The sequence below is a fragment of the Ochotona curzoniae genome, unplaced genomic scaffold (assembly GCF_017591425.1).
Source record: "Ochotona curzoniae isolate NIBS_2020 unplaced genomic scaffold, NIBS_Ocur_1.0 contig_2404, whole genome shotgun sequence".
NCBI classification, from domain to species: Eukaryota; Metazoa; Chordata; class Mammalia; order Lagomorpha; family Ochotonidae; genus Ochotona; species Ochotona curzoniae.
This window is the reverse complement of record NW_024465451.1, coordinates 6,477,895-6,504,745: the sequence shown is the minus strand read 5'-3', so window position 1 is coordinate 6,504,745 and position 26,851 is coordinate 6,477,895. Positions and strand designations below refer to the sequence as shown.

Sequence of the window (26,851 nt, the reverse complement as noted above, 5' to 3'; positions counted from 1 at the left end):
AGCAGTCAAGGATGGCCCAAAGCCTTGGGACCCTGCACCCACGTGGGAGACCCGGAAGAGGCTCCTGGCTTTGAATCAGCACAGTTCCAGCCATTGCGGCCACTTCAGGAATGAACCAGTGGACAGAAGATCTTTCTCTTTTTATCTCCTTCTCTCTGTATATCTGCCTTTCCAATTAAAAAGATATAAAATAAAGCTGATCTCAATCAATCAAAACCTATTCAGGGCACCAGAACTGTTGAGAGTTCCAGATTCTGTGAACAATCTATGGTCTGGCACTCAGAACACCCCTTTTTGCACCTGCCAGACCTGTGGCAAAGTGAGGTGGAGACGGGAGCATAGCCCTGCATGGCAACCACATGCTTCCCCAGGAACCCGGAGGAGGCGAGCTAGGGCTGCTTCCTAAAGTGATGTCCCCTGCAGCTGCCGGGGGGCACAAGGATGGCACTCAGCCAGGTTGGAGCCTAGGCCCTCCCAGCCTTGAAACTTCAAGCTCAGGAAATCCGGAGGCAGGGGAACACGGTTGCCACACCCCCAGCCCTGTGAGACCACCAAGGCAGGAAGGCTACCTGGGCCCCAGCAGACTCTTTCCTGGGAGGAAGGGGCTGTTGTGCCCACAAAGGCTTTTGGCTGGAGGGCGGGCAGCAGGAGGCTGGGAAGGTGTTGCAATCCCAGCCCCACGGGCTGTCATTAACGACTGTGCTCCAGTGGAGGAACTTGCCCAGAAGCCCAGAGGAAGAGAGGAGATGGGCAAGGGTCCAGCCACCATCTACAGGGTGAGTACAGGACCCCCAGAGAGGAGCTGATGGAGACCTGGGGCCCAGTCCCTCCCCCCAACTCTCCAGAGTCCCCATCTCTATGGACCTAGGCTTGTGCCAGGTCCTGCCTTCCAGATTCAGCTTGGGAGTCCCGGACAGGGTCCCTTTGTCCAGAAATGCCCTGCTTTGTAGGGAGGGGTGGGGAGAGGACCTGGAAAATCACCCATTTCTCTCTGGGGGCACAAAGCCAGGCTCAGGGACAGCCATGGTGTTGCCAGCTCCCTGTGTCTCCATGTCTCAGAAGCCAAGTATCTGTGCACTCCATCACCAAGGCTCTCCCTGTCCCCATCTCTGTCGGTTCTGCCTGGGGTTCCTGTCCTCACTCTCAGCCCCCATCAGGCCTGCATTCTCCCTAGTGTTTTTCCCATAGTCTCTCTGGACCTCTCTCTCTCTCTCTCTGCTTCTCCTGTTCCCCCTGAACCTGCCGATGCCCCGTTCTAGCTGGCTCCCTGTGCTTGTGTTTCTTGGGCTCGTCGTCTCTTCTCTCAACATCTCTCCTACCTCACTTTCTCCGCAGGTCTCTTTCTGCCATGTCCATCGGAAGCTCTTTCTCTCTCTCTCTGATGGGAAATCCTCTCCCTCTAGTTCATCCCCAGCCTCCTACCCCCCAACCAGCTCTTCCCACACAAACAATGAAGGTGAGAGAGGAGCGTGTGAGCCAGCAAGGGAAGTGGAAGCAAGAGGGGAGAAGTTGGGTGTGGTGGGAGGGGACAGAGATGGGGGCAGGGGGCACAGGGAATGTAACGACAGTGATTCCGGTTGGCATCGGGTGTGACCAGGTAAGTCGGAGGGTGGACCAGGGACCCTGGTCAGGCCAACAGAAATGGCTGTAATGACAGGAACAGATGAGGGTGAGGCCGGTGAGAAGCTGGAAGGGAAGGATGCAGAAATGGGGCTTTGGTAATGTGCGGGGTGGTTTAGACAAAAAAAGGACAATCCTGGAGACCCTGCATCCTTCGAGGGGAGCACCAAGGCCCACTGGCTCCACCAGACAGTGGCCCTCCGTATGGTTTGTGAAAACCACCTGTGGTCACCCAGTGCTCTCACCACAGCCAACTCACAATACCCCCTCTTTCACAGATGGGGAAACTGAGGCCCCAAAAGATGACCTAACCATGCAAAGTCACAACCTGGTAAGTGGTGGGGCCTGAGAGAGATGAGATTATCCCACTCAGAGCTGGCTTGCAACCTGTCTGCACACGGCCCTCTCATGGAAAGACCACACATTAACCAGAGAAAGATGGGGCCCTGGTGCAGCTAGAGGGGCCAGGGACTGAGGCTGAATATGTCAAGCCCCAGCATTCCAGGGGGACACTGCCTGGGCCTCTGGGGCTCAGTTACCCACTCGACAAGAACTAATCAGGACAGATATGGTAGGGCCTTATTGGATATAACCTGTGCCTGAAGCTGACCCTTGCAAAGACAAACACATGGAGATGGGAACCAGTGTCTACAAGCAAAAGCTTTCTCAACTAGTGTGTGTTGCTGTGGAGGTGGGGAGGGTAGCAGACTGGTAAGCCATAGCCAGAAAGTTACCCACTGGTTATTGGTAACCTAGACAAGAATGCCCTGGACAGGTGCGCAGCTGAGAAGTAACTGCTGACTGCTTGCCTGTTCTCCACCTGGCAACTTTTATCTAGGGGTTGTATCTCTCTGGAGGAAGGGGTGCTTTTTCCCTGATTTGTATAAAGTTGACTTGGAGATTAGCTGTCATTGAGTATCCTGATCTCTGAATTAATAGACAGATAGACATATGAATAGGCAACAGATAAACAAGCCAACAGCTAGATTAAACTTCCAGAAAGATAAACACTCAGATATACTTAGACAAAATAGGCAGATAAAAAGTTCGATTCACAGATATAGGCCAACAGTTAAGCTAACAGATAGACATATAAATAGATATATTGAGAGAAAGACATATAGACAGATACATGTGTAGACAACAGATAGATGATAGACAACAGAGTTAATAAGCAGACAGATACAAAGGGAGACAACATATATATAATATAGACAGGCAGACAGACAGATAAGCAAACTGACAAATCAAGGTAAGGACTTTGCAAGCAGCACAACCTTGGGTATCTGAGGTGTTCTCGTGCGCACCTGCCTGGGAGGGAAAGATGATTCTCTGAGCTCTCTCCTTGTTGAACACAGGGACTCTGCTCAGACACCGCTTGCACATGTGTGTCCCTGATCTGTACAAGCAGGGGAGTGAATGAGTCCCACTCATAGGCCACAAAGAGCACCGTGGAGTGCTGGAGGAGCAGGTATGTGTATGTGGGCCCAAGACCCCAATTGGAGCAGGGTGGCAGGTTGGCTGTGATAATCATCATTCCAGGGGAAGAAACCTTTGCATACTTGCTAAGACTGGAGCCACTGTTTCCTCTGTCCGGGCTGACAGCCACTGCTCAGCTGCTGCCCTGTGGAGCTCTTCCTTTCTTCCTGCCAGCATTTCCTTATGCCCTGGGCATGGCTCTCCCAGGACAACCCTCTTGGAACTCATACATGTGCAATCTGCACATTCCAGGGAGCTAACACCCCAAGGGCATCGCTTGACCAATGTCAGGCCAGCATCGATGAACGAATATTCCTGCCCACTCCAAGCCCCATGAGGGACACAAACCATGACAGTTCTGAGGAAAGTTCTACATGGCTCTTTAGAAGGTTCTAGCAATGCTATGTCTTCATTGTCCACAATGGATGACCCAGCCTTGTGATGACCTTCTCTGCCCTGTTGCACTCTTTCCACATCCCCCCACATTTGCTCCTGGAATGTCCCCAAAATCAATCATGTGCCCACAAGCCTTTGTCCGAGCAGAGCCAGCTCAGAAGGGGAGGAAAGAGGAAGAACACTCCTCCTCCTCACCACTTCATTCCTGGCTCTTTCCTGGAAGGCGCCTACAACAGCTGCAGCTGGCCCTTACAGAGTCATTTCCTATGTGTCAGGCACTGTGCAAGTCCCTAGAACTGTACCGTTTCACACCCTGCACAGCACAGGCTGCTGGGACCGCCATCGTGTGAAGAACCTGGGCTGCAGAGAGGTCAAGTAACTACACTCGGCTCTGACTCCCAAGTCCATGACTTTTATCACCCCCTCTGCCTCCAGGTGAGCACTGAGTTGGCGACATGATGGCACTGAGAACCTGCTACCTGGCCGGAGCTGCCCTCCTCACCCTGCTGCTCCCTGGAAGTGAGTGTGCCAGTACTGGGGGTGCAATGGGAGAGGGGAGTTACGAGGAGAGACACTGGGGGATGAAGGAGGAAAAATTGTGTGCCTGCACAGCCACCCAACTCCTGGGATGTCTAAAGAATCCCAAGAGACTCGAGACCGAGCCACAAATGTGAGGCAAATGGGCTTCCACCCTCAGACCTTGGCAGGTAAATCCATGCCCAGGAGACATGGTGAGAGAACTGGGCTGGGCTTCCCAGGAAAGATGGCAGGGACCCAGGTCTCACCTGTGGATCACTGCCAAACCATCAGATGGAACCTCTGGGTCCTGTGTGGCCTTGGTGGGCAGCGAAGGAATGGAGGTAGAAGCAGCGTGGGACAGGTTTGAGCCTGAAATAGGGAAGCCAAAGCAGGGCTCTTAGATCGGGGAAATGGCTTGAGAGGTAGAGTAATTCCCATATCCAGGGGCAAGTACACTGCAGTCAGGATTGTCAGAGTTTGTAAGCTTCGGCTGATGTGTGACCTCTTGCATATTCCTATTTGGTCTTTCTTTTGATTTGTTTTCAACTCTTGAAAATCACAGAGCATTCTTAGCTGGAAGGCTATGCAAAAGGCAACCCATCTGGACCTGGCTGTAAAAGATGCAACATCAAATATTTTAAAGTAAACTTTTACGCAAAGTTCCTTCCAGCCTGCAAATCTGGGTCTGTGGGACAGCAGGTGTCCCATGTTAAGGATCATGAACTTGTCTCTGTGATTCTGAGTAAATTGCTTCTTCTCACAGGACCTCAGCATCCCTGTCAGTAAAAAGGGCCTAAGAACACCTGAAGGGGGATAAGTGCGTGTCGAGCAGTTTATTCATTCAATGAACATTCACCAAGAGCCTCCTCTGGGCCAGGCCCTAGGAATACAGCCATGAGGGAGCAGTCAGCATCTCTGGCCTCCCAGAGTTACTGGGGGAGACAGATACACAGATCACTGCAGGACTATAATTCTGCAATTCCTAGGAACTTTGGAAATGTACAACGAGGCCTGGCCTGAGCTGGTCAACCAGACACAGTCTGGCTCCCTAAGAGGCCTGAATGCCAGCCAGGGTGCAAGGGAGGTGGGAGGAGGAAAGAGCACCTCCCCCCGAGAAAAGGAAAGGCAGGTGCAAAAGTCTGGAGATTAGACCATGGGGTTCTCAAGGAACAGCAAGAACAAGACAGAATGGCTGGAGCTGAGGGATACGTTGAGCTAGAACAGAGATAATTATGTGGGGTCAGGCCACAGGGACTGTGTGAAAAGCTTGGGTCTTTATCCCAATTGCAGCAGCAAAGGCAGACATGCCAGGCACTGTTCTCAGTGTCGAGTATATGCTATGACCTCTCATTCTTCCAGCAAAACCAGGTAGGGACCATTTTTTAACTCTACTGTACAGATGAGAAAATTGAAACACGGAAAAGTCTCTGTGACTTTCCAGAGTGACTTATTCGTAAGCCTTAGAGCTGGAATTTAACTCAGCCCCTTGCATTGCAATGTCCATGATCTTATCCCTCATACCGCAATGCCTTCCAGAGCAATAACATGACTGTGGGCACTGTGATCAAGGTCAGCTCCCACCGTGTCAGGCAGTAGTGGCTATGAAATTCTCAAGTCCATCTTGATTTTCAGGTGTTTTGTCATTATTTAATTGGAAGGCAGAGAGCAAATGATAGAGCTCCCATCTTTTGGCTTAGTCCCCAAATGCCCGCGACAGCCAGTGCTGGGCCAAGACCATATGCTCAGGCCATATCTCCCAGGTGGTAGGTGCCAGAGACCCAATCACTCGTGCCATTCCCACAGTCTGCAATTACCAGGAAGCTGGAATCTGCCATCGGAGCCGGGCATCAGGCTGAAGCACCCTGACGTGCCGTGCAGACATCTTAAGCACTAGGCTAAAGGCCAGTCAAGGTTCTTGTGTTTTAATCGTTGCTTTGCCCATCCTGGCAAGAGCACTGTCTTACCTGCGTGCTGGAGCTGGCAGTGGGAGCTGACTGTGTACACCTCTCCCTGTCATGGGAGATGGCTCCTGGACCGCTAGGAATCAGCCACCAAGGAGATACAGCAGAAAGCAGCACTTGCTACAAACTGGCATCTGCTTTCCTTGGTAGAACAGGCTGAGAATCACCTACTTTCACTGTCTCACCCACTGCAGCCCTTCGCAGGGACCACACACCCTTCCCAGCCAACGCTCATGGCTCCTACAAAGATACAGGAAGGCGAGGGCCCAGGTTACAAGGAAGGGCAAGGCTCGAACTTCCAGGCAGTGCAAGTCACTCATGGCCCCTTCTCCCTCCCCCAGGCCTGGAGGGGTGTGGGCACATCAGCCTCTCAGCATCCACCGTCCGCCTGGGGGATCCTGTCACAGCCTCCTGCACCATCAGCCAGAACTGCAGCCACCTGCACCCAGAGTCCCTGATCCTGTGGAAACTGGGAACAGAGCTGCAACCAGGCGGCAGGCAGCAGCGGCGGCCTGACGGGAGCCAGGAGTCAGTCATCACCCTGCCCCACCTCAACCACACTTGGGCCTTCCTCTCCTGCTGCCTGCAATGGGGCAGCAGCCTGCAGATCCTGGACCAGGCCGAGCTACGGGCAGGCTGTAAGTCCTTCCAGCCATCTGCCCATTCTGCCCCACCTTGGGCGCCAACAAGAGCTCTTGCTCCATGGGTGTTTCACGGGCATGAGATCAGATCATTACTTCCTGCTAGTTGGTACAACTGCTACTCAGTCCCATTTTTCAGTGGATGGGAGGAGGGCAAACAAGGTGCCAGAGGTCACACACTGAGAAGGCTGTGGTCGAGGCTGATGTCAGTGAGTGAGTCTAAAGCCACCTGGACCAGGACTCCATCTGAGGATCAAGAGAGCCCAACTCCTGGGCCGGACATTGTCTGCTCCTCAGCTCACGCTCAGCTTCTCCTTCATCCCAGCTGTAGCCTTCTTTTCAGCTGGAGACAGAATGGAGTTCATGCCAGACTGACCCACAAGGGAAAATCAAAACAAGCTTCCAATTTAAGATTCAAAAGAGTATGGGCCCAGCACATTAGCCTAGCAACTGAAGTCCATGCCTTGGTTGCCCTGAGATCCCATATGGGCATCAGTCTAATCCTGGCAGCCCTGCTTCCCATCCAGCTCCCTGTTTGTTACCTGGGAAAGCAGCTGAGAACAGCCCAAGGCCTTGGGATCGTGCACCTGTGTGGGAGACCCAGAGGAAACTTCTGGCTCCTGGCTTCAGATCAATACAGTTGCAGCTGCTTGGGGAGTCAATCAGCGGACGCAAGATCTTTCTCTCAGTCTCTCCTCTCTGTATATCTGACCTTCCAATAAAATAAAATAAATCTTTTTAAAAAAAATGATTCAAAGGGGTAGGCGTTACAGCACAGCAGGGAACCAGCTACCTGGGATGTCCAAAACCCATATTACAGTACATAATTCAAATCCCAGCTACTCCACACTTTAAAATTTATTTTATTTTTATTTGAAAGGCAAATAGAGGGAAGAAAAAAGAGAAAGAGAAAAATCTTCCATCCACTGTTTTATCCCCCAAATGGCCACAAAGCCTGGGATTGGGCCTAGCTGAAGCCAGAAGCTAGGAGCTTCTTCAAGCTTCTTCTGGGTCTCCCACATGGGTGCAGGGGTTACAGACTTGGGCCATCTTCTGCTGCTTTCCCAAGTGCATTAGCAGGGAGCTGGATTGGAAGTGGAGCAGCTGGGATGCAAATGGGTGCCTGTGAGGGATGCCGGTGTTGCAGATGACAGTGTGACCAACCATGCCACAAAAAATTGGCCCCTACTCTGAACCTCTGATCCAGCTTCCTGCTGAAGTGCCCAGCAGGCAGTGGATAACGGTCAAAATACCTGGGTTTCTGCCACCCAAATGGGAGACTCAATGAAGTTCTTTTGTCCTTGCTTTGGACTGGCCCACCTGGTTATTGTTGGCATTTGGGGAGTGAACCAGCAGATGAAAGATCAATTCTCTCTCCCTCTCCCTCCCTCTCTCTTTCTCTCTGCCTTCCAATTAAATTTTTAAAAATTTAAAGATGTATGTATTTTTTATTTGAGAGGCAGAGTAGCAATGAAAGGAAAATACAAAGAGAGAGATCTTCCATCTATTGGTTCACTCACCAAGTGGCCACAATGACCAGAGCTGGGCTGGTCCAGAACTGACAGCCAGGAGCTTCTTCCTAGTCTCCCACGGGGTCTTCAGGACCATCCTGCACTGCTTTCTTAGGCCATTACCAGGGAGCTGGCTTGGAAATGGAACAACCAGGACTCAAAACTGTGCCCACATGAGATGCTGGCATCCTGGGCAGTGGTTTAGTCAATTACGCCACAGTGCTGACCCCAATAAATAATTTTTGTGAAGTTTTATTTGAGAAGAATATTTACAAGAGAGAGTAGAAGAGACAGAGAGATTGTTCATCCACTGGTTCACTCTCCAAGTGGCCACAACAGCCAGAGCTGAGATGATCCAAAGCCAGGAGCCTAGAGTTTCTTTCACATTTCCCACATGGGTACAGGGTCCCAAGGCCATCCCTACTACTTTCCCAGGCACACTGGCAGGGAGCTGGATCTGAAGTGCAGCAGCCAGACCTAGATCCAGTGACCATATGGGATGCCAACATCACAAGCAGAGGTTTTACTTGCTAGGCCTCAGCACCAGCCACAATAAATATACCTTTTTAAAATAGCAATCAGAGTAGCCACTAGCACCAAGCACTCACCTATGGTAGGCACTGCTCTAAAGGCTGTATACACAGTAAGCCATTTCACCCTCACAAGAAAAGCTTGGGGGAGAGCTCTACCATCATTGCCCCCCACTGTACAGATAGAGAAACTAAGGTAAAGTGCTGGGCTGGGTAGCTTTGAGACCACATGGCTAATGAACAGCAGAACCAGAACAGAAACCAGACAGTACGTTGTCCATACCCAAGGGGCTGGAGATGGGGATCTGGGAGGTGAGGGCCCTTTGGCGATGCCCCTGGACATGCCTATAACTGGGTGTCCCCGCTGACTTCCCGCTGACTGCCTCTCAAGCATCCTGCTGCAGGGAGACAAGACAAGCACAAGTAGCCCCAGGAGGGCCAATCTAGGGCACAGAAACAATGCCAACAGGTCCCCACGAGAGGTCCCTAGGTGGTCACACCCACTCACATCAATCCCCCCCAACTACATACAGACCCCCCTGCCACACCACACAACCTGTCCTGCCTCATGAACCTCACGACCGACAGCCTCATCTGCCAGTGGGAGCCAGGACCCGAGACCCACCTGCCCACCAACTTCTCCCTGAAGAGCTTCAAGTGAGTAGCAGCTCCTACCTCAGTCCCTTCCTTTGGCTTGGGGTTGTGGGAGAAGGGAGGCCAAAGTTAGACTGTGGGGGTGAAGCGTGCCACAGGCAAAGATGGGAGGCAGAGAGGGAACCCTGCTTTCTTCTGCTGCTTGGTATCCCAGCCTAACCTGTCAACAGGAGCCGGGGTGACTGTCGGACCCAAGTGGACACCATCATGGAGTGCGTGCCAGAACATGCACATAGCTCCTGCTCCATCCCACGCAAACACCTGCAGCTCTACCAGAACATGAGCATCTGGGTGCAGGCAGAGAATGCACTGGGGACCAGTGTGTCATCACAGCTGTGTCTTGAGCCCATGGACGTAGGTGGGTCATGCTGGGTGAGGGAGAGGAGAGAGGCCACCCAGACGGGCAGGCCCAAAGAGGCACAGAGAGAGAGCTGCAGGGCCAGAGACTGTCAAGGAGATGCAAGAAGAGGAGCGACATAGGACAGAAAAGAGACAAAGGGGGAGGCAGATGCAGACAGGGGTCAGGATTCCCCCACCAGTCCTTATATCAGCACATTTCTTGAAATGCCCTTTGGGTCCTAAGCAGCAGATGAGGTCTTGGGACTACAAGAGTGTCTCCAACAAACACTGAAAATCCTGCCCTCAGGATTTTCCTGAGGGACAAATATACACCACACAGTCTCACATGATGAAGAGTAGAATGGAGAAGTTCAAAAAGAGAGAAGTGTAGGAAGAAGGGAGAGGGGCAGTTGCTATGTCAATAGAAGGTGTCACTTAGGAGGTGACCACTAAGCAGGAAATGAGGGAGCACACCACCAGATATCTGGGAGACGCATTCTAATCAGAGGTGACAGCCAGTGCAAAGGCCCCGGAGAGGGAGCATGGGATAAAGAACCGGCCAGAAGCAGATAGGTATACACAGAGACAACGCTACAGAATCATGGGGACACAGACAGGGGCTGGGACCCACATGCATGAGCCCCAGAGAGGAGAACAGGAGCAAAGGAGAGAAGAGGAGCCAGGGCAGAGCAGTCCTGATAGGTGCACTTGTTTCAGTGAAGCCAGAGCCTCCCACACTGTGGGCCACGCACACCAATCCCAAGCGGCCCTCGTCCCAGCCAGACTGCCTACACTTCCACTGGGAGCCATGGAAGCCGAGCAATTTTTTGAGACAGAAGTGTGAGCTGCGCTACCAGCCACAGCTCAAGGAAGCTAGCTGGACACGGGTGCTGCACCAGGAAACCCCAGAGCCCGAGGTAGGAGGCTGGAGAGTGGGGGGAACAGAGGCTCACCCCACAAGGGCACACAGACCCAGGTTCAGAGTTGCACCCCCAACCTGTACATTCCAGATGGCACCACTGCGCTCCACAGACCTGCTGTATGAACTCTGCGGGCTCCTCCCGGCCACCACATATGCCCTGCAGATGCGTTGCACCCGCTGGCCTCTGCCCGGCCACTGGAGTGAATGGAGCCCCAGCTTGAAGCTAAGAACCACCCAAGGAGGTAAGTGGCCCACAAAGGACTGGGCACAGCCATTCTAGTTCCCAGGGCTGTCCCTCTCCAGTGCCCTCCCATCTGACTCCATCCACAGTCCTCAAAGTCAGACTGGATACATGGTTGCAGCAAAGAAAGCTGGATCCCAGGACAGTAGAAGTGCAGCTCTTCTGGAAGGTAACTCCCTTGGAAGCCTCCCTCCCCCAAAGACCCCCTCCAACCCAGACAAACAACTGCTGCAAGCTAGAGCTCAGTATCCCTCCAATTCAGGGAGGGGTTGCATACATTTAAATGTGATTTGCATGCACTTTTATGCCCAGGAAGTTGCATGGTGAGGCCACAATGCAACAGGCACCCATGCACTAACAGGTCAGTTCAGCGGATGGTCATGTGTTTGCTTCCTCTCTACCCACCTCCTAGTACCTGGCACAGGGAACAAGGACAAAGAGGAGGGGTGTAAGGCCCAGCCCCAACCCATCCCACTTTGAGAGTCTTGGCCCCCCACTCAGGAAGAGCTGTGTATCTACTTATCATTGTCTTCTGCCACCTGCCACAGCCAACGCTCCTGAATGAAGACAGCGGGCCAATTGAAGCGTACCTGGTCTCCTGGAGACCTTCAGGCCAGACTGAGGCAGCCTCGCCTCTCTGCAATACCACAGAGCTAGGCTGCACCTTCCACCTGCCTCCGGGAGACGGTGAGGTGACCCTGGTGGCCTACAACACAGGCTGGACCTCCCAGCCCACCCCAGTGACCTTCTCAGAACACAGAGGTATGGGGGTTGTAAGAAGGCAGGCAACACCAAGAGCACACAATTAACCCAGACTGCTGGGTTCAGAGCTTGTCCTAGCACCTGCTGGCAATATACCCTAGTCAGGCAACTTCCCCTTGCTGGTCTCCCTTTATTCATCTGGAAAATGGGATACTTGTGCACACTGAAGGCTGCTGTAAGGAGCATATTAACTAAGATACAAAGGTTGGCACATGTTAACTTGTGTGACAATCATACAGTCAGGGCTAGGTTAAGCTGGCAGTGGATGTCTAGACACACACACATACACACACCATTCAGCCAGAACATAATCCATGAGTTCATGGCTCAATCTCAGGGGACCAGTCCCCAACACCCTCAGCTTCCCCTAAACGCGGGCCCAGACCACAATTACAGCAGCAAGAGCTGATCCTCCCACCTACGAGCTGTGTGACCTTAAATAAGCCACGTCATCCAATAGGGACCACAGCAATTGCTCCCCAGTTGACTGGGAGTTAACAAGTGCAAGGACTGAACCCAGCACTTACCTAGCCTTACCAGTCCTCACGGCCCAGGACTGCTCTGCATGCCTGGCTCCCAGCTAGGTTCAGCCTGTGCATCATTTCACTGAACCTGCACCACGACTTGCTGGTTGAAGTGGGTGCTGTGTTCATCATTTCCACTTGACAATTAAGCCAAGAAAGGAATAGATGCTGACCTGACCAGGCCGTGTAAGGAGCAGAACTGGGACTGGTACGCAGGCTTCTGGCTCCGGGTTCTTTCCACAGTTTCCCACTCTACCTCCAGGCCCAGCCCTGACCAGACTCCATGCTGTAGGCCAGGACCCTCACAGCCTCTGGGTGGGCTGGGAGTTCCCTAGCCTCCAGCCTCAAGCCTACGTGATTGAATGGGGCTCCAGGGACCCCAGCTTCAGCAGCAGCAATAAGACCTGGAGGATGGAACAAAACGGGAGCCTCACGGGGACTCTGTTGCGAGGTGAGAAGGGGGAGCAGCCGTGGGGGCGGGGCAGTTGGGACCGGGCCTTGCGGAGGTGGGGACGTGATGGGGGCGGAGCCTTACGGAGGCGGAGCAGTAGATGGAGCCGTGGTAAGGGCGGGGCTGGGGAGGGAGAGCAGGTGCATTCCAACGGCAGGAACAAGCCCATGGGAAACGTTTCTTGAACCTTCACTGTCCTTGCACAGACCCTCATACTGGAGAATTTCTTCCCACACCCTAAAGGCAGTCTCTTTCTGCATCCCTTCCAGCTCTTCCTTTCATCCCTCACACCCCTCAAAGGATCTGAGAGAGACAATCAGGTTTGACTCCTGGTTAGTGCCCAACTCAAGTGCTATCCCCATTTTCTCTGGACAGAGAACATTAGACCCTTCCAGCTCTACGAGATTGCCGTGACAGCCCTGTACCAGGCAGCCGTGGGACCCTCTCAGCACATCTATGCCTACTCCCAGGAGACAGGTTTGCCAGCTATCTTCTCCCAACCAGTGCCCAGCTGAACCCCAGCAATCAGGAAAACGATGGGGGGTGGGGAACATTTCCTTCCTGCCTACTTCTGGCCCCCGTAAGGACCTTGCCTGATCCCAAGATCTTCCCTGGGCCTCTGTAGCTGGGCACAAATCAGGTGGTGGGGTGGGAAAATTTGGGCAGCGTATTTGGCAGGATTCACAGAGCAAGTCTGACAGAAACCAGTGAGGTGCCCTAACAGGCACTGAGTGTCATATCTGATAGTACTTGGACAGAGGACCTGGCAGCAGGTCAGAGAGCGCATGGCGGAGATCAGCAGTGATCTGGGCATGGGAAAAGCCAGGGACTGAGGTTTTAATGGGACAAGGTTCAGCTCTCGCCTCCGATGCTTACTCAGAGTCCAACCCTGGGAAGCTGAGTCCCCTTACACTTACTTTCCTTGCCCTCTTTGCAGTGTTCCAGGAGCTACAGGGAGCTGGTCAGGCTATTACCCTCAGCCCCCTTGCCTCTCTCTTCCTGCAGCCCCCTCTCGCGCCCCAGAGCTGCAGCTCAAAAACATTGGCAGGACATGGGCCCAGCTGGAGTGGGTGCCGGAGCCACCTGAGCCAGGAAAGAGCCCCCTAACCCATTATACCATCTTCTGGACCAACACTCAGGACCAGTCTTTCTGTGAGTTTATCCCAAAGGCCTAGAGGGATGTTCAATACCATGGAGACAGCTTTGGCCTCTGGGCCAAGCCTCACACCATGCCCCCACTTCCAGCCACCACTCTGAATGCCTCTGCCCGTGACTTTGTCCTCCACGACCTGGAACCCTCCACTTTATATCACATCCACCTCATGGCTGCCAGTCAGGCTGGAGCCACCAACAGCACAAGTCTCACTCTGATGACCTTGGCACTAGGTAAGTTGCAAAGGGTTGGGGCAACTGGGAAGAGACAACTGGCAGGAGGGTTCCCCACTTTTAGGTTCCTAATTTGGAGATTAGATAAGATTCTGTCTTTGGATACCCTGGCTCTGAGAGAGGAAACCCAACCCTGTCCAAGGATCCCAGTCTCAGGGAAAAGACCCAGCCTTACACCCATGTGTACTATAACCTCTTCTGGCTTTCCTTCATCCCAGGGGAATCTGAGATATACATCCTTCTGGGCCTGTCTGGCACCATGGTCTTGCTCATATGCCTCTGCAGGACTGCCTGGGTCTGCTGCAGTCCCGGGTGAGTCCTTCAGAGAGTCCTGACCCCCAGCTACTCCTGCCCAGAGGGTACAGCAGGCTGGGCTAGGCTGGCCTCAGTCCCTTCTAGCCATCCTCTAAACTGCAGAATCAAACTGAGAGCCCCTGCACACCATCTGTCTGCACGGAGGGGCAGCCGCACCTCTCCAGCTGTTGGGATGGCTGGGACAGAGAATGGAAGAGGAGGACATGCCAGACTAGCCTGCACTTACCTCCTTTTCTAGCAGGAAGAATCCACTCTGGCCAAGCGTGCCAGACCCAGCCCATAGCAGCCTGGGCTCCTGGGTGCCCACTGTCACGGCCGAGGTGAGAACCGTGGAAGGGGGAGGAAGATGGAGCTGGGGGGTGTTGGCCCAGTCTCAGAGTGAGAATGAGTACACAGTCTTCTCCTCCCATCCTTCTGGATGATGCAGGCCTAGTTGGAAACCTCAAAGCTTCAGTCACCCCCTGTGAAATGGGAAGATTTGCTGCAGAGTGTGAGAGAGATCACATTGGACATAAGTATAGGCTGTTAAGAGGAGTCTTTTTGGCCAGACTTGGTGATAGCAGCTCCTGCTACACTCCAGGAGCCACTGGACCGCACCATGGAAGTCCGGAGTTTTAAGCTCTCATCCTCCCATCAGCTTGAGAGCCACAGGACAAAGTTTTCATACAATCAATTAACTATGTGGCAGGAGGCAGAAGGGAACTTCCAGAGCCTGGAGTTTTCCTGTAATTCATTAACCTAAAGTAGCATAGTAGGAGGCAGGAGGAGCCGTGAGTGAAGCCTCCAGAGCCATTTCTGCACTGTCAATTAACTTGAATGGCATGACAGGAGGTGGGGGAGGTGGCGCAGTAACTCCATTTCAGTGCTGTCCGTGCTGTCAATTAGCCCGACAAGCAGGTGCTAGCCATCAACTGGAGCATCCTATCACAGATTCCCGGTGCTGTTTTCTGCATGTCTTGCATGGGTCCACATATCAGGAACCTGCCAGGGGTTGGTCCATATGACACTTTGTGTTTCTGTGGACAAAAGCAGGAACATCCCCATAAGTGCCCTGTCTTAGACTGGTGCAGACATCTGGCATGAGCTGTGCCCTCACCATATGTCCTTGTGTCCAGGAGTCCTTCCAGCTGCCCAGCCTTCTCGACGCTGGCGTGCCAACCATCACCAAGATCACAGTGCTGGAGGAGGAGGAGAAGAAACCAGGGCCCTGGGAGTCCAGTGGTGACTCAGAGACCTGCAGCCTCCCGTCCCCAGTCCAGGCCTATGTGCTCCAGGGAGACCCGAGAGCAGCTTCCACCCAGCCCCAGCCCCTGTCCAGCACCAGTGACCAAGTCTTCTATGGGCAGGTGCTGGGCAGCCCCACAGGCCCAGGGCCAGGGCACTACCTCCGCTGTGACTCCACACAACCCCTCTTGGAGGATCTCACTCCCAGCCCCAAGTCCTATGAGAATGTCTGGTTCAAGAACAGCCCTCTGGGGAGCCCAGGATCCCCACCCCCAGACCAGGAAGATAACTGTGTCTTTGGGCCACTGCTGGACTTCCCTCTCCTGCAGGGAATCCGAGTGCATGGAGTCGAAGAACTGGGAGCCTTCTAGAGCCTCCTCACCTATACCTACCTCTCCAAGCAGGAGCAGAAACACCAGTAGGGCCGTCACTCAAAACCACACCAGGGTCAGGAGGGACGGGAAGGTTCCTAGTCCTCCCACCCAACCTGCATATGTTTAAGGGCCAGACAGTGCTTCATCCAGTCCTCTTCCATACATCTCTCGTGTTTGGTTTTTATCATTTCCATGTATTAAGCTGATTTTGGTTTGTTATTGTTGTTAGAAAAATCACCGCTTTTTCCTTTTCTTTTTTTCTAGACTCTAATGGTCAAAGAAATAATTCTTAGAATTGTTAATGTGTTCATCTAATCATTTATTCATTCAGCCGGCTCACATCTGACATCTAGGCACTGTGTTGCCAAGTAGGGTTCTAAGAAGGCTCCCATCCTAACTTGGAGCTTGGGGGACTGACCTGAAACTGATCATAAAGACATGGTGGCAGAGGCTGATTTACTGGTTGATTGCAACTCCTTGGTTGAGTTGCTCCGCCCTCCCCTCACTGCACTGTAATGTTTCAAGACATGTTTTTCTTCTTTTTTTTAAAATAAATTTATTTTTGATGATGTTTATATAGTTAAAAAGTTTTCATGCCCATGTAGACCACAGATTAGGGTGGGGAGAGTTGAGGAATGGGGGAAAGTGGATAAGACAACTGTTTCCAATCTCCTTTCTTCTTCCTGTATCTGGGGAAAGTGGAGAGAAGGCCACTCCCAGCAGCCAAACCACATTACTAGCCAGGGATGGGGAATGGCCACCCGATATCTTCCCAAGATACAGCTTAGGTGGTTTTGATAGTTTGAGAGCTCTTGATTTTGTTGCTCCAAGGCTGAAGAGACCCTTCCAAGGTCCACTGGCTGACATGGTCCACCTTAGAGTTTCCACTTGCCCAGATAACTCGTTATCAAAGTTGGCCAGGAGGAGCTGTTCAATTTGTTCTGCCCTCCATGGTACTAGACATCCTCTGCAGGCCTCAATGATCTGTCTTGTCCCCAATGTGCCATCTGGTCATGCCATCTGCTGCACAGGCTTCAACAGCTGATTAGACCCATTTCTGACACATGCACTCCTTGGTCAGACCACAGATCCTGTGATTTTCCCCGTGGTTGGAGTTCCGAGTTCAGTGGTTCTGTTGGAAATCTCGCCAAAGAAACCTCGCCAGAGGTGACCTCAGACCTGACACCTGTGATGCCAGCATCCCACACTGGAGCTCCAGTTCAAGTCCCAGCTCACTGCTAATGTACCTGGTAAAGCAGTACTTGATGGCTCCAGTGCTTGGACCTCTGCAACCACGTGGGAGGAGCCAGATGGAGTTCCAGGCTCCTGGTAATCACCCGGCCAGTCCCAGTTGTTGCAGCCATTTGTGTAGTAAACTAGAGGCTGGAAGATCTCCTTTTCTCTGTGTGGCTCCTTCTTTCTGTCTCACACTGCCTTTCTTTCTTTTTTAAGGCTTTTTGTTTTGTTTTGAAAGGCAGATTTACAGAGAGAGAGAGGATCTTCTATCTGCTAGTTCACTCCCCAAATGGTTACAACAGTCAAACCTAAGCTTATCTGAAGCCAGGAATCAGGAGCCTCTTCTGGGTCTCCCATGTGGATGCAGGGAATCCAGAACTCAAGCCATCCTGTATTGCTTTCCCAGGTGCATCAGCAAAAAAATGAAACAGAAGTGGAAGCCAGGGCCTGGCGCCATGGCCTAGCAGCTAAAGTCCTCATCTTGAACACACCAGGATACCATATGGGTGCTGGTTCTAATCCCGGCAGCTCCACTTCCCATCCAGCTCCCTACTTGTGGTCTGGGAAAGCAGTCAAGGACGGCCCAAAGCCTTGGGACCCTGCATTCATGTGGGAGACCCGGAAGAGCTCCTGGCTCCTGGTGTTGACCCAGCTCCTGGTGTTGCGCTCACTTGGGGAGTGAATCAACGCACAGAAGACCTTCCTGTCTCTTCTCCTCTCTGAGTTTGCAAAAAAATATTGCAATACTCTGACTCTGCAATATCTGACTTTGCAATAAAAATAAGTAAATCTTTTTAAAAAAATTTTTTTAAAAGAAGTGGAAGCCAGAACTAGAATGCTGGCACTGCAAGGCAAAGGATTCGCCTGTTGAGCCACTGCACCAGCCTCCTCACTCTGTCCATCAAATAATAACTGAGAGAGAGACAGACAGACAGACAGACAGTCAGACTGGTGTGATGGCTCAACTAGCTAATCCTCTACCTGCCAATGACAGCATTCCACATAGGTGCTAGTTCATGTCCCAGCTGCTCCATTTCCCATCCAACACCCTGCTTGTAGCCTGGGCAAACAATCGAAGGCGGCCCAAGGCTTTGGAACCCTGTACCTGCGTGGGAGACCTGGAAGAAGCTCCTGGCTCCTGGCTTTGGATCGGCTCAGTTGTGGCCATTGTAGACATTTGGGGAGAGAAGCCATGGATGGAAGATCTTTCTCTGTGTCTCTCCATCTCTCTGTAAAATTGCCTTTCCAATAAAAATAAATATTTTTTAAAGAGTTCACAATCAAGTAAATGCTCTGAGAAAGTTAAGGGAGAGTTTTTCCCCTTTTTGCACCAGGGAGAATTACAACTTTTTCCTACTTTTGCACTCATTTCACAAATATGCCCAGGACAAATACTTACAGCCTGCCTCCTAAACCCCACGTGCTCTGCGCACCACTGCCTCAGCAAATGCTCTCAACAACCTAAACGACCGATTCTTTTACTACCATCCCCACGGGATGTAAGAAGGCCCGGAAGAGGCACAGGCAGGAAACAGCTGTCCAAGCCCAGAGCCGAGTCCAAAATGTGCAATCTCGGTCTCTAGGGTACCAGGCTACCAGGAAGAAAGGAGGTTAAAGTCCAGGAGCCCTCACAGGTAAGTTAGGGGTGCAGATCCTGAGCCGGAGGGCAGAAAGATTCGGCAAGCTCCACGCAAGCCTCAGACGCCCCCGGTCAAGAACGCAGAGCAACGTAGCCGAAAAGCGACATTTTAGAACTCAAAGAGCACCACACACCTGTACAAACCAGCCAACGAGCACGCCCTCACGATCTGGCACGCACGCCAGCTAGCCCGCATCACGCGGCCCCGCCCACCGATCCATTCCCCGACCGCCTCTGCTCTGTCCTCGCAAGTGCCTCGATTGGTCGAGCCTGAAGCAGTATGGCGGCGCCCGCGTAAGCCGGGTCCGCTCCGCGGGGTCAGACTGCACCATGCTGAGAGCCGCGTGCAGGACGCTGAGGTCCGTCCGACCCCGAGCAGCGGCGCAGACCTCCGTCTTGGAGCTGCCGAGTGGTGGGAGCGCCAGGCTGCCCTTGCATCCGCGGGGCCTGCGACCTCCAAGTGAGGAGCTGAGAGATGGGACGGCAGGGGTGAGGGGTTCGGCAGAGACTGAGGGGAGAAGTGCGGGGCCACCACCATATCAGGGAGGATTAGAAGCTGGACTACTTATCGGGTCTCTCCCTCTCTCTCCTGCCTAGGTCTCCTCCTCCAGACCGCCCGCGGTCTTGCCAGCCAGAAACCAGGTAGGAGGTCCCAGGGTGGGAGTTGGGGCGGTAGCCCAGAGATGGCCAGTTAGGGCCACTTCACTGCATGAGGGAGCAAAGGGGTCCACTAGAGGTCCTTACCAGTAAGACGCCCGCCCCTCATCACCGGGGAGCCTGCCAGGGAAAGGGTACGGACGGTGAGAAAGGCGGCCGGAGCTCTCCAAGGGGCTCCGAGTGGAGAGCGCAGCTGGCCAGCCCAGACCTAATAGCGTTTTGTGGCTCCTTCTGGGATGTAGGGGTTGGTTTCCTACTCCGGGCATGTTGGGTGGTGGTGAAGACCCGTTTCCTAGGAGGGTGATGGGGGCGGGGGGGGGGTGCGAGTTACTTCTCTCTCTCAGTCTCATTTCTAACTGGAGTGTGGAAGGAGCCGTCTGGGAGGATTATTGTGGGGACCTCAGGACCACCCCCAGCGGACTGTAGTGTGTCGCTGTCAGGATTGTGTGCAGGGTCCGACAGGAAAGAACAGGTGGATGACTCCCCATCCTTGCTAGGAGGGATGTTGCGAATGCACACACACACACACACACCCCCCAAGGCAGCCATCTCTGCTGGGGCTGTAGTGCAGCAGTCCTTTTTCCATCCCCGTAGTCCTTTCATACAGCCAATCCGGGGATGTGCGGGGAGGGTAGGGGTAGATTCACAGAGAGATTCCAGACACAACGCAAGAGAACCCATTCCCGTGGGGATTCTGATAACCAAAACCAGCCAGGTGTGTGACAGGTACAGGCAGAGTGGATGGGCTTAGAAAAGGCCATCTCCTCCTAGGAAGACATATCAGGGCAGGTTAGGGTTTGGAGAGGAACAAGTGTGCCCAGAGATGCCCAGTGCTTGGCTTAAGGCCCTAGGTATCCCTGAACAGGTTAGAGCATGGGAGGAAGGCTGGCTTGTGAGAACTGACTGCGTGTTTTCCATCCTTGCACTGGACAGTCCAGCCCATCCAAGACAATGACCCACCCCCCTCCACACTGCTTAAAGACTACCAGAACGTTCCTGGGATGGACAAGTAAGCAAAACAAAACCTACTTGGGGCGGGGATGGTGGTTCCCTGGGAGAAAGGAGGGGGCGGAGGGGTGGCTTCCAGGCTTGAGCTGCCCTATTCGGAACTTGCTTGAAGAATGAGGCAGAGAGCTATAGAGATCCTGTGTGTGCGGTGAGTGGGCAGCACTGGCCCGTGGCACTATGGGGCCCAACCACCTGCTCTTGGTGGCACCCTGCACCACAACATGGATCTAACACACCTCACAAGTCTTTGTAGAAATCTGTCATATCTCAGTGCTTACCAATACCTTAAAAAGGAAGAAATACTGTCTCCAGCTTAAGAGCTTACCAAGCTGCCAGTGCTTCATCAGGGGCAGAGCTGGGTTCTTTTCCAGGACTGCCTGGTACCAGAACCTGGCTCTTCCAGCTCAGCTAGGCTGTTCGCCTTGGGTCTCCCCTGTGCAATTTGACTTGAAGCAGATGGGACTCTCTGCTGAACCCTCCCTAGGACAAGAGCAGAATGCTGTAGCCAACAGCCCCAGTTTTCCATAAGTCATCACATCGTTCCATGTTCCCTGTCCAGCGAGCCAGGGCCAGGCTCTAAATCCCTGGGAAACAATTTCCCCAGCTCAAGAGAGATGGATTGTCTTGAGCTGAAGGAATTCGCGGTCATCTTTTTCAAACTAAAAGGAAGGCAGCATTGCTGTTCCGGTCCCCTCCCCTCACACCTGTCTCTGCTGTGGTTTTCCCACAGAGTGGATGATGTCGTGAGGAGACTCTTGTCTTTGGAAATGGCCAACCGGGTAAGTGACCTGTGTCCAACTGAGGCCTGTTCCCTGGGACGCCCCCCTTACCCTGCCCTCTCCCACCATGCCGTGCTTCCTTAGTCATAGCACTCACTGGCATATGGGTCCACTGGTCCGTACCTTCAGACAAAGCATCTCAAAGGCAAGGACAGTTTGGTTTTGCACCTGTGCCTCTTAGCAGCCAACAAGCAGTGGACACTCCTAGGGATCTGATATGTGATGAAGTATGCAAACTTTGGGGGCATCTGTTTCTCTTATTAGTGGTCATGGCCGTGATTTTCACAGAGACATCAGGCCCTGTTTGCTGGAAGGCAGCCAAGGCCCTAGGGTAAGGAAAGCTTGTGGTTGGAGGGTGGCAGACCACGCGGGTTTCTCTCTGTTTTCAACAGAAGGAAAAACTGAAAATCGTGCAAGAACAGCTGATGAACAAGGTTGTGGCAAAGACTGAGGACACCAGATCCCTGGAGGCTCGAAGTTTGTTGGGGGCTCTTGAGGGTTGGGGTTGGGGGTGCTTCCACCTGCGCTCGTCTGCAGGAACACTCAATGTGGCTTGGGAGAGGGATGGACATGAAGGACCTAGGGCAGGGATGGGGAAACCTCTGGTTTATGGACTATACAAGACATATAAGATCATCTGGTCTGACCCTGCCAAGGCACCTGCAGGTAGAACTCAAACTTCAGTACATCTATGACAAACTGATTTTTTTTTTCCCTGACCTGGGTCTATGAAAACTAGCCTCTGGCACCTCAGCCCTATTGCTAGAGTCACTTGTGTCCCGCTGCATCCCTCTGAGCTTGAGCAGGTAGCCAGGGCTCACCCAGAGCCTCTGCCTCCTAGTCTGGCGGGGGCCAAGGTGTGGATTAGGCAGGGCGGAGATGATATTACCTAGCTCAGTGCAGGACTGTGAGAAGTTAGGGAGTGTTTGCACATGTTGGAAACGGAAGGTGACAATAACAGTAAGACCAGTGTGCCCTGAACTCTGGCATGCCGTATAGGCACTTGCAGATCAGTGGGTTACGCCTCCCTCCCCTCCAACAGCCTCCATAGCCCCTTTTGAGCAGATGAGTTTTCACTTCCCTTGGCCCCCTTGAAGCCATGATCAGCCTGAGGACTGCGTCAACCACAGAAGGGCTGCCTAGTTCACTGCATCTGTGTCTGTATGATCACAGCTGATATCACCCAGGTTGGCAGGAACATGTGGCCTGTTTATTAAGACCCTGGTACCACTAGACTCGCCTTGAACCACAAGAGTCACAGCTGCCTGTTCACTAGGACTCAGTTTCACGCGAGTGGCCAATTGTCTCCAGCAGAGTGTCTGCTCTAGCGAGACCCTCAGGAAAGCCCATGTCCCTCTTTCTACTCTGCTGCTAAGAAACGTCAAGGAGCTGGGGCTGGGGCGGGGCTGCCCCTGCTGTGCTCCCAACACTCGGTGTACAGGGGAAGGGTCTGCCTAAGGCACAGCCTTCGCTTTTACCCCCATCCTTGTAACACAAATGGATAGGGAGGCTACTTCAGGGTCTTAGGAGACAAGTGGGGGTTTTCATTCTGAGAATTCATTTCTGAAAGCACAGGGATGAATGGCAGCTGAAAAGGGACCAGCAGATATCCCAAAGGGATTCTGGACGGTTTAGGCATCTTGTCTTACTTCACCAGCTAGACCCTCACGTGGAATGTTGAATAGTGAACATTGACAGCGTGCATCCCCATCTGAATCCTGAATCCTGAATGTAAGAGGAATGCTCTACATTTACACTGTGAAGACTGCTGTTTGCTATGGTTTTCTGATGATCCCTTTATAACAGGACTGGGGACCATCTGGCCTGCAGGGCTTATAAAGGAATATTTGGTCTGGCCCTGCCAAGGCAGTAAATCCAGTAAATCCGAAGTAGGCTAATATTTTAGTTGATCGTTTTATAAAGGCCGCAAATGATATTATAAATATCCGAATAGCTTTTGGCAGGAAAAAGTCCCCCCACACACACACCCCACTTTACAAACAAGGGACTTCCCTTTCTTACACTTTACTTTGTAAAAATGAGGATAACCCCAAGTCTTCTATGATCTTGCAGTTCTGAGTATGTTGATTTGTAAAGAGCTGTTATTCTTTGAGTTCCTAAGACACACCCCAGGTCTAGGCCCGTCCTTCCTCTGTCGCCAGTTCTCATCCTCTGTGGTTTGTGGTTTCAGTTGTTGCCTTAACTGTCAAGATCTGCAATTATGAAGAACACCTGCAGAAACATCGAAAGGTAAACCCCTTGGCATCACTGCAGCAGTAGCAGCCTGGCTCGGGAGAGGCACCCAGGAGGTCAAGGGCTCTGGATGCAGAGAAGCCGCAAGGCACAGCTGAGGGCTGCAGCAGCAGGTGTCTCTATGCAGGTGGGGAGAATACTGCCGCCACAGGAGGAGGGGAACCTTGCAGCGCTGTGCTGCATGTCCCTGTGCCTGAGAGCAGTTGACATGGCTGGCACACAGTGGGGGTCCCACGAGGAAGTGTGGGAATAGAGTCACATCCCAGTTCTGCAACTTCCACCCCATCCGCTGTGTGACTCGAGGGAAGCTAACAGGGCTGAGCCTCAGTGCTGTGGCCTGTAAGATGGGACACCTGGGTGGATCACATGAACTCCTAACAGCCAGCGTGAGGTACATGAAGTGTTTAGACGCCATGCTTGCGCACTTGAGATACCCCCTTCCTTCCCTGTTTTCCAAGTAATGATTGAGTCATAAGTGACTCAGTTGTACCTTAAGGCACGTCACTAGGAAATGATGTGAGAAGACTTAAAACAAAGCAATCTCGCTCTGGGGCTGATATTTGTTATCTCAGCTACAATGATGGCATTTTTAATAAACATGTGGCCATGGACAGAGACTGGTCGGCACCCTGCATGCCTGGCCCCTCAGTTGTTCACCACAACTTGCTGAACCTGCCCGTGGAAGAGCACAGTTTTGTCCACTCAGGATATGGAGGTCCCTCAAACACAGCTGTGGGTAAGAGTCTTCCAGAAAAACACATGACCTACCCACCTCTCCACTCCAGCAGACCGTTTGCTGGGCTATCATGGTACAGGGGAAAGAGCCCATACTTTAAAATCAGACTCAAGACCCAACATCAGGGCCTGGCGCAGTGGCCTAGCAGCTACAATCCTCACCTTGAACGTGCCAGGATCCCATATGGGTGCCGGTTTTAGTCCCGGCAACTCCACTTCCCATCCAGCTCCCTGCTTGTGGCCTGGGAAAACCAAGGACGGCCCAAAGCCTTGGGACCCTGCACCCACGTGGGAGATCTGGAGGAGATTCCTGGCTCCTGGCTTTGAATCGGTGCAGTACTGGCCATTGCAGTCACTTGGGGAGTGAATCATTGGACAGAAGATCTTCCTCTCTGTCTCTCCTCCCCTCTGTATATCTGACTTTGCAATAAAAATAAATAAATCTTAAAAAAAAAAAAAAGACCCAGCATCAGCACCTACACTTCTCTGGACCCTTTGTGTATCTTAATAGCTTTTTTTATTTGAGAGACAGACAGAGCTTCCAGCCACTGGTTAGCTCCACAGCCAGGGACAGAACCGGAAACTCAATCCAGGTGACCCACATGGGTGGCAGGAACCCAATTCCTTAAGCCATCTCTGCTGCCTCCCAGGGTCTCTGTTAGCAGGAAGCTGGAGCCAGCAGCCAGAGCTGGGAATTGAACCAAGGCATCTCTGAATCACTAGGCTAAATGCCCACCCCATACTATCTTTGAGCCTTTGTTTTCACATCTGTAAAATAGGAATAACCATGGTGAAACCTCCCTCCAAGTTACACTAGAATTTGTCTAAGGTTGTTGGAAAATGCGAGTGAAATGACAAAATGACCATCTTTTGTTCCTGAGAACTACAGTCACTCTTACTTAATACTGAAAGTAACGTAGACTCTCTTACAGGACAAAGCTCACAAGCGCTACCTGCTGATGAGCATTGACCAGAGGAAGAAGATGCTCAAGCAACTCCGCAACACCAACTACGAAGTCTTTGAGAAGACCTGCAGGGAGCTAGGGATTGAGTACACCTTCCCGCCACTCTACTACCGAAAGGCCCACCGCCGCTTCCTCGCCAAGAAGGCCCTGTGCATCCAGGTACATGGCCAAGTGCTGCTCACTGCAGCTGGCCTCCCCCTGGCCCTGGGAAGGACGGGGTGGAGGGGTAGGGGCGTCATCTGTTTCTGATAGAACTGGCCTAGGGCCTGGGCCAGGGCTTGGGAGGTTGCAGGCCACTGTTCCCCGAGAAGGAGAGAGTGCCACCCCTTCTGGTCCAGGGCAGGTCTGTTGCTTACACTCTTCTGCTCCCATTGCCCCCCAGGTTTTCCAGCAGGTGCAGAAGCTAAAGAAGCAAAAACAAGCCTTGCAGGCAGCAGCAGCCGCAGCCCAAAAACAGCGAGAGCAGGAAAACCCAGAGAGCCCTTCCACATCCTGACCTGAAACAGCGCCAAGAGAAGCAATAAAGTCTGTTCAGATCTTCCTCTGCGCCTTGGGAAATAAACAGAAGAAAGATGAGGCTCCTTCTAGCCTAAGGAGGAGGGATTCGTGTTTTCAGTCAGCTCTGGGATCCCGGGGCAACCTTCACCTACCAGAGGCCTCATTCCTAGAAACAACCACCTGCCATTCAGGTGGCAAGTGTTTGAGGGGAAGTGAGACTGAGTATGTGACAGCAGCGTGGGAGGAGGGCTGGCTGAGTGGGAAGGCCGGCTGGAGAGGCTGCCTTCAGGACTGGGCCCCAGAAGAGGAGGAGGTGGAGAGAGGGAGGGTTTCCCAGGCATCTGGAGGAGGAGGCCGCACTTGTTGGCTGTGTTCACAGAGCAGCAAGAATCAGAGATGCAGCTTGAGGGAATAGGCGTCTAGCTTAGTGGGCCGAACAGCACGTCCCACGTTGGAACGCCCCCATGCCTAAGGGCACGTGGACAGCATGACCAACTCCAGCCCTAGCCCAGCCTAGCTGTTTGTGGCAGGCATTTGGGGGACTGATGGGTGGATGAGATCTCTCTGTCCCTGAACCTCTCAAGTAAATAATAAATAGAAACACAGAAGAAAAGCTTGGCAGGCAAGCTGAAGTGGGATCAGGAGGCTCTGCACCCCGGGCAGAGAAAGCTGCACACCACCCCCTAGGGAGTGGGAGCCACTTAATGGCCCCAAACCCAAGCAGTGATGACAACAGTGGGTCTGTTTTGGATAGGTAAGTGACAGCTGAGTGAGGGTAGATGAGGGCTGGGGACAGAGCAGCAAGTTGGGGTGAAGACTGAGAATCTTAATTAGAAAAAAAAAAACAAAACTACAAGTTCTAACCCAGGAAACTACATACACAAAACATCACTTATAAATCCTGGGGGATTGTGGCTCATCTCTTCCCTCCCCTATACCTCCACCCCCTAAAACCCTCCCACTGACTCCAAATGAGGTGCCAAGGCCTCCAGCTGGAGCAGGCTTGGTTTGTTTGAAGAACCCAGAACAGTTGTGCTGGCAGCTGAGCCAAGTAGGATGTAGGCAGAGAAGCTCAGGGGGCGGGGGGCGGAGCGGGTAAGCAGGTACTAGATCACTAGACGGAATTTTCTGGGCAGATGGGCTGGCTGCTCAGGAGACCCGGTGACTTAGGCAAGGGAAATGTGTTCCCTCAGTTCCAGAGACAGTAAAGGCCAGGATGGAGCTGCTGGCCA

General features: G+C 52.7%; 2 protein-coding genes across 5 annotated transcripts; both read left to right on the top strand.

Moving 5' to 3' along the window:
* The first annotated feature begins 617 nt into the window (after positions 1-617).
* Positions 618-16,420, top strand: CSF3R (colony stimulating factor 3 receptor). Of its 4 annotated transcripts, XM_040974222.1 has the most exons (18): positions 620-776; positions 1,899-1,951; positions 3,931-4,014; positions 6,317-6,456; positions 6,559-6,613; positions 9,191-9,314; positions 9,482-9,669; positions 10,368-10,567; positions 10,661-10,814; positions 10,903-10,982; positions 11,362-11,575; positions 12,362-12,550; positions 12,926-13,027; positions 13,556-13,702; positions 13,796-13,936; positions 14,155-14,248; positions 14,490-14,571; positions 15,367-16,420. In XM_040974222.1, exons 3-18 carry the CDS (start codon positions 3,951-3,953, stop codon positions 15,844-15,846), a joined length of 2,454 nt encoding a protein of 817 aa, XP_040830156.1. In that variant the 5' UTR covers positions 620-776; positions 1,899-1,951; positions 3,931-3,950; the 3' UTR covers positions 15,847-16,420. The 4 variants fall into 4 exon arrangements, with proteins under 4 accessions (XP_040830155.1, XP_040830156.1, XP_040830154.1 ...); XM_040974221.1 differs by having other exon boundaries at positions 618-776; positions 6,317-6,613; positions 10,368-10,537; XM_040974220.1 differs by having other exon boundaries at positions 6,317-6,613; positions 14,493-14,571.
* Positions 16,421-18,316: 1,896 nt separating this feature from the next.
* Positions 18,317-25,662, top strand: MRPS15 (mitochondrial ribosomal protein S15). The gene is made up of 8 exons (XM_040974218.1): positions 18,317-19,184; positions 19,322-19,366; positions 20,315-20,390; positions 21,120-21,168; positions 21,561-21,645; positions 23,360-23,418; positions 25,089-25,280; positions 25,504-25,662. The coding sequence occupies exons 1-8, from the start codon at positions 19,055-19,057 to the stop codon at positions 25,615-25,617; spliced, it is 750 nt and encodes a 249-aa protein (XP_040830152.1). The 5' UTR covers positions 18,317-19,054; the 3' UTR covers positions 25,618-25,662.
* Positions 25,663-26,851: the final 1,189 nt, after the last annotated feature.

Excerpts from the sequence above, each read along its gene's own strand:
- CSF3R (XM_040974219.1), top strand. The coding sequence starts at position 3,951 with ATGATGGCACTGAGAACCTGCTACCTGGCCGGAGCTGCCCTCCTCACC. Across the intron at positions 9,315-9,481 it reads TTCTCCCTGAAGAGCTTCAA|GAGCCGGGGTGACTGTCGGA; the intron begins GTGAGTAGCAGC and ends ACCTGTCAACAG. Across the intron at positions 13,703-13,795 it reads CACTCAGGACCAGTCTTTCT|CCACCACTCTGAATGCCTCT; the intron begins GTGAGTTTATCC and ends CCCCACTTCCAG.
- MRPS15 (XM_040974218.1), top strand. The coding sequence starts at position 19,055 with ATGCTGAGAGCCGCGTGCAGGACGCTGAGGTCCGTCCGACCCCGAGCA. Across the intron at positions 21,646-23,359 it reads CAGATCCCTGGAGGCTCGAA|TTGTTGCCTTAACTGTCAAG; the intron begins GTTTGTTGGGGG and ends TTGTGGTTTCAG. Across the intron at positions 25,281-25,503 it reads AGAAGGCCCTGTGCATCCAG|GTTTTCCAGCAGGTGCAGAA; the intron begins GTACATGGCCAA and ends ATTGCCCCCCAG.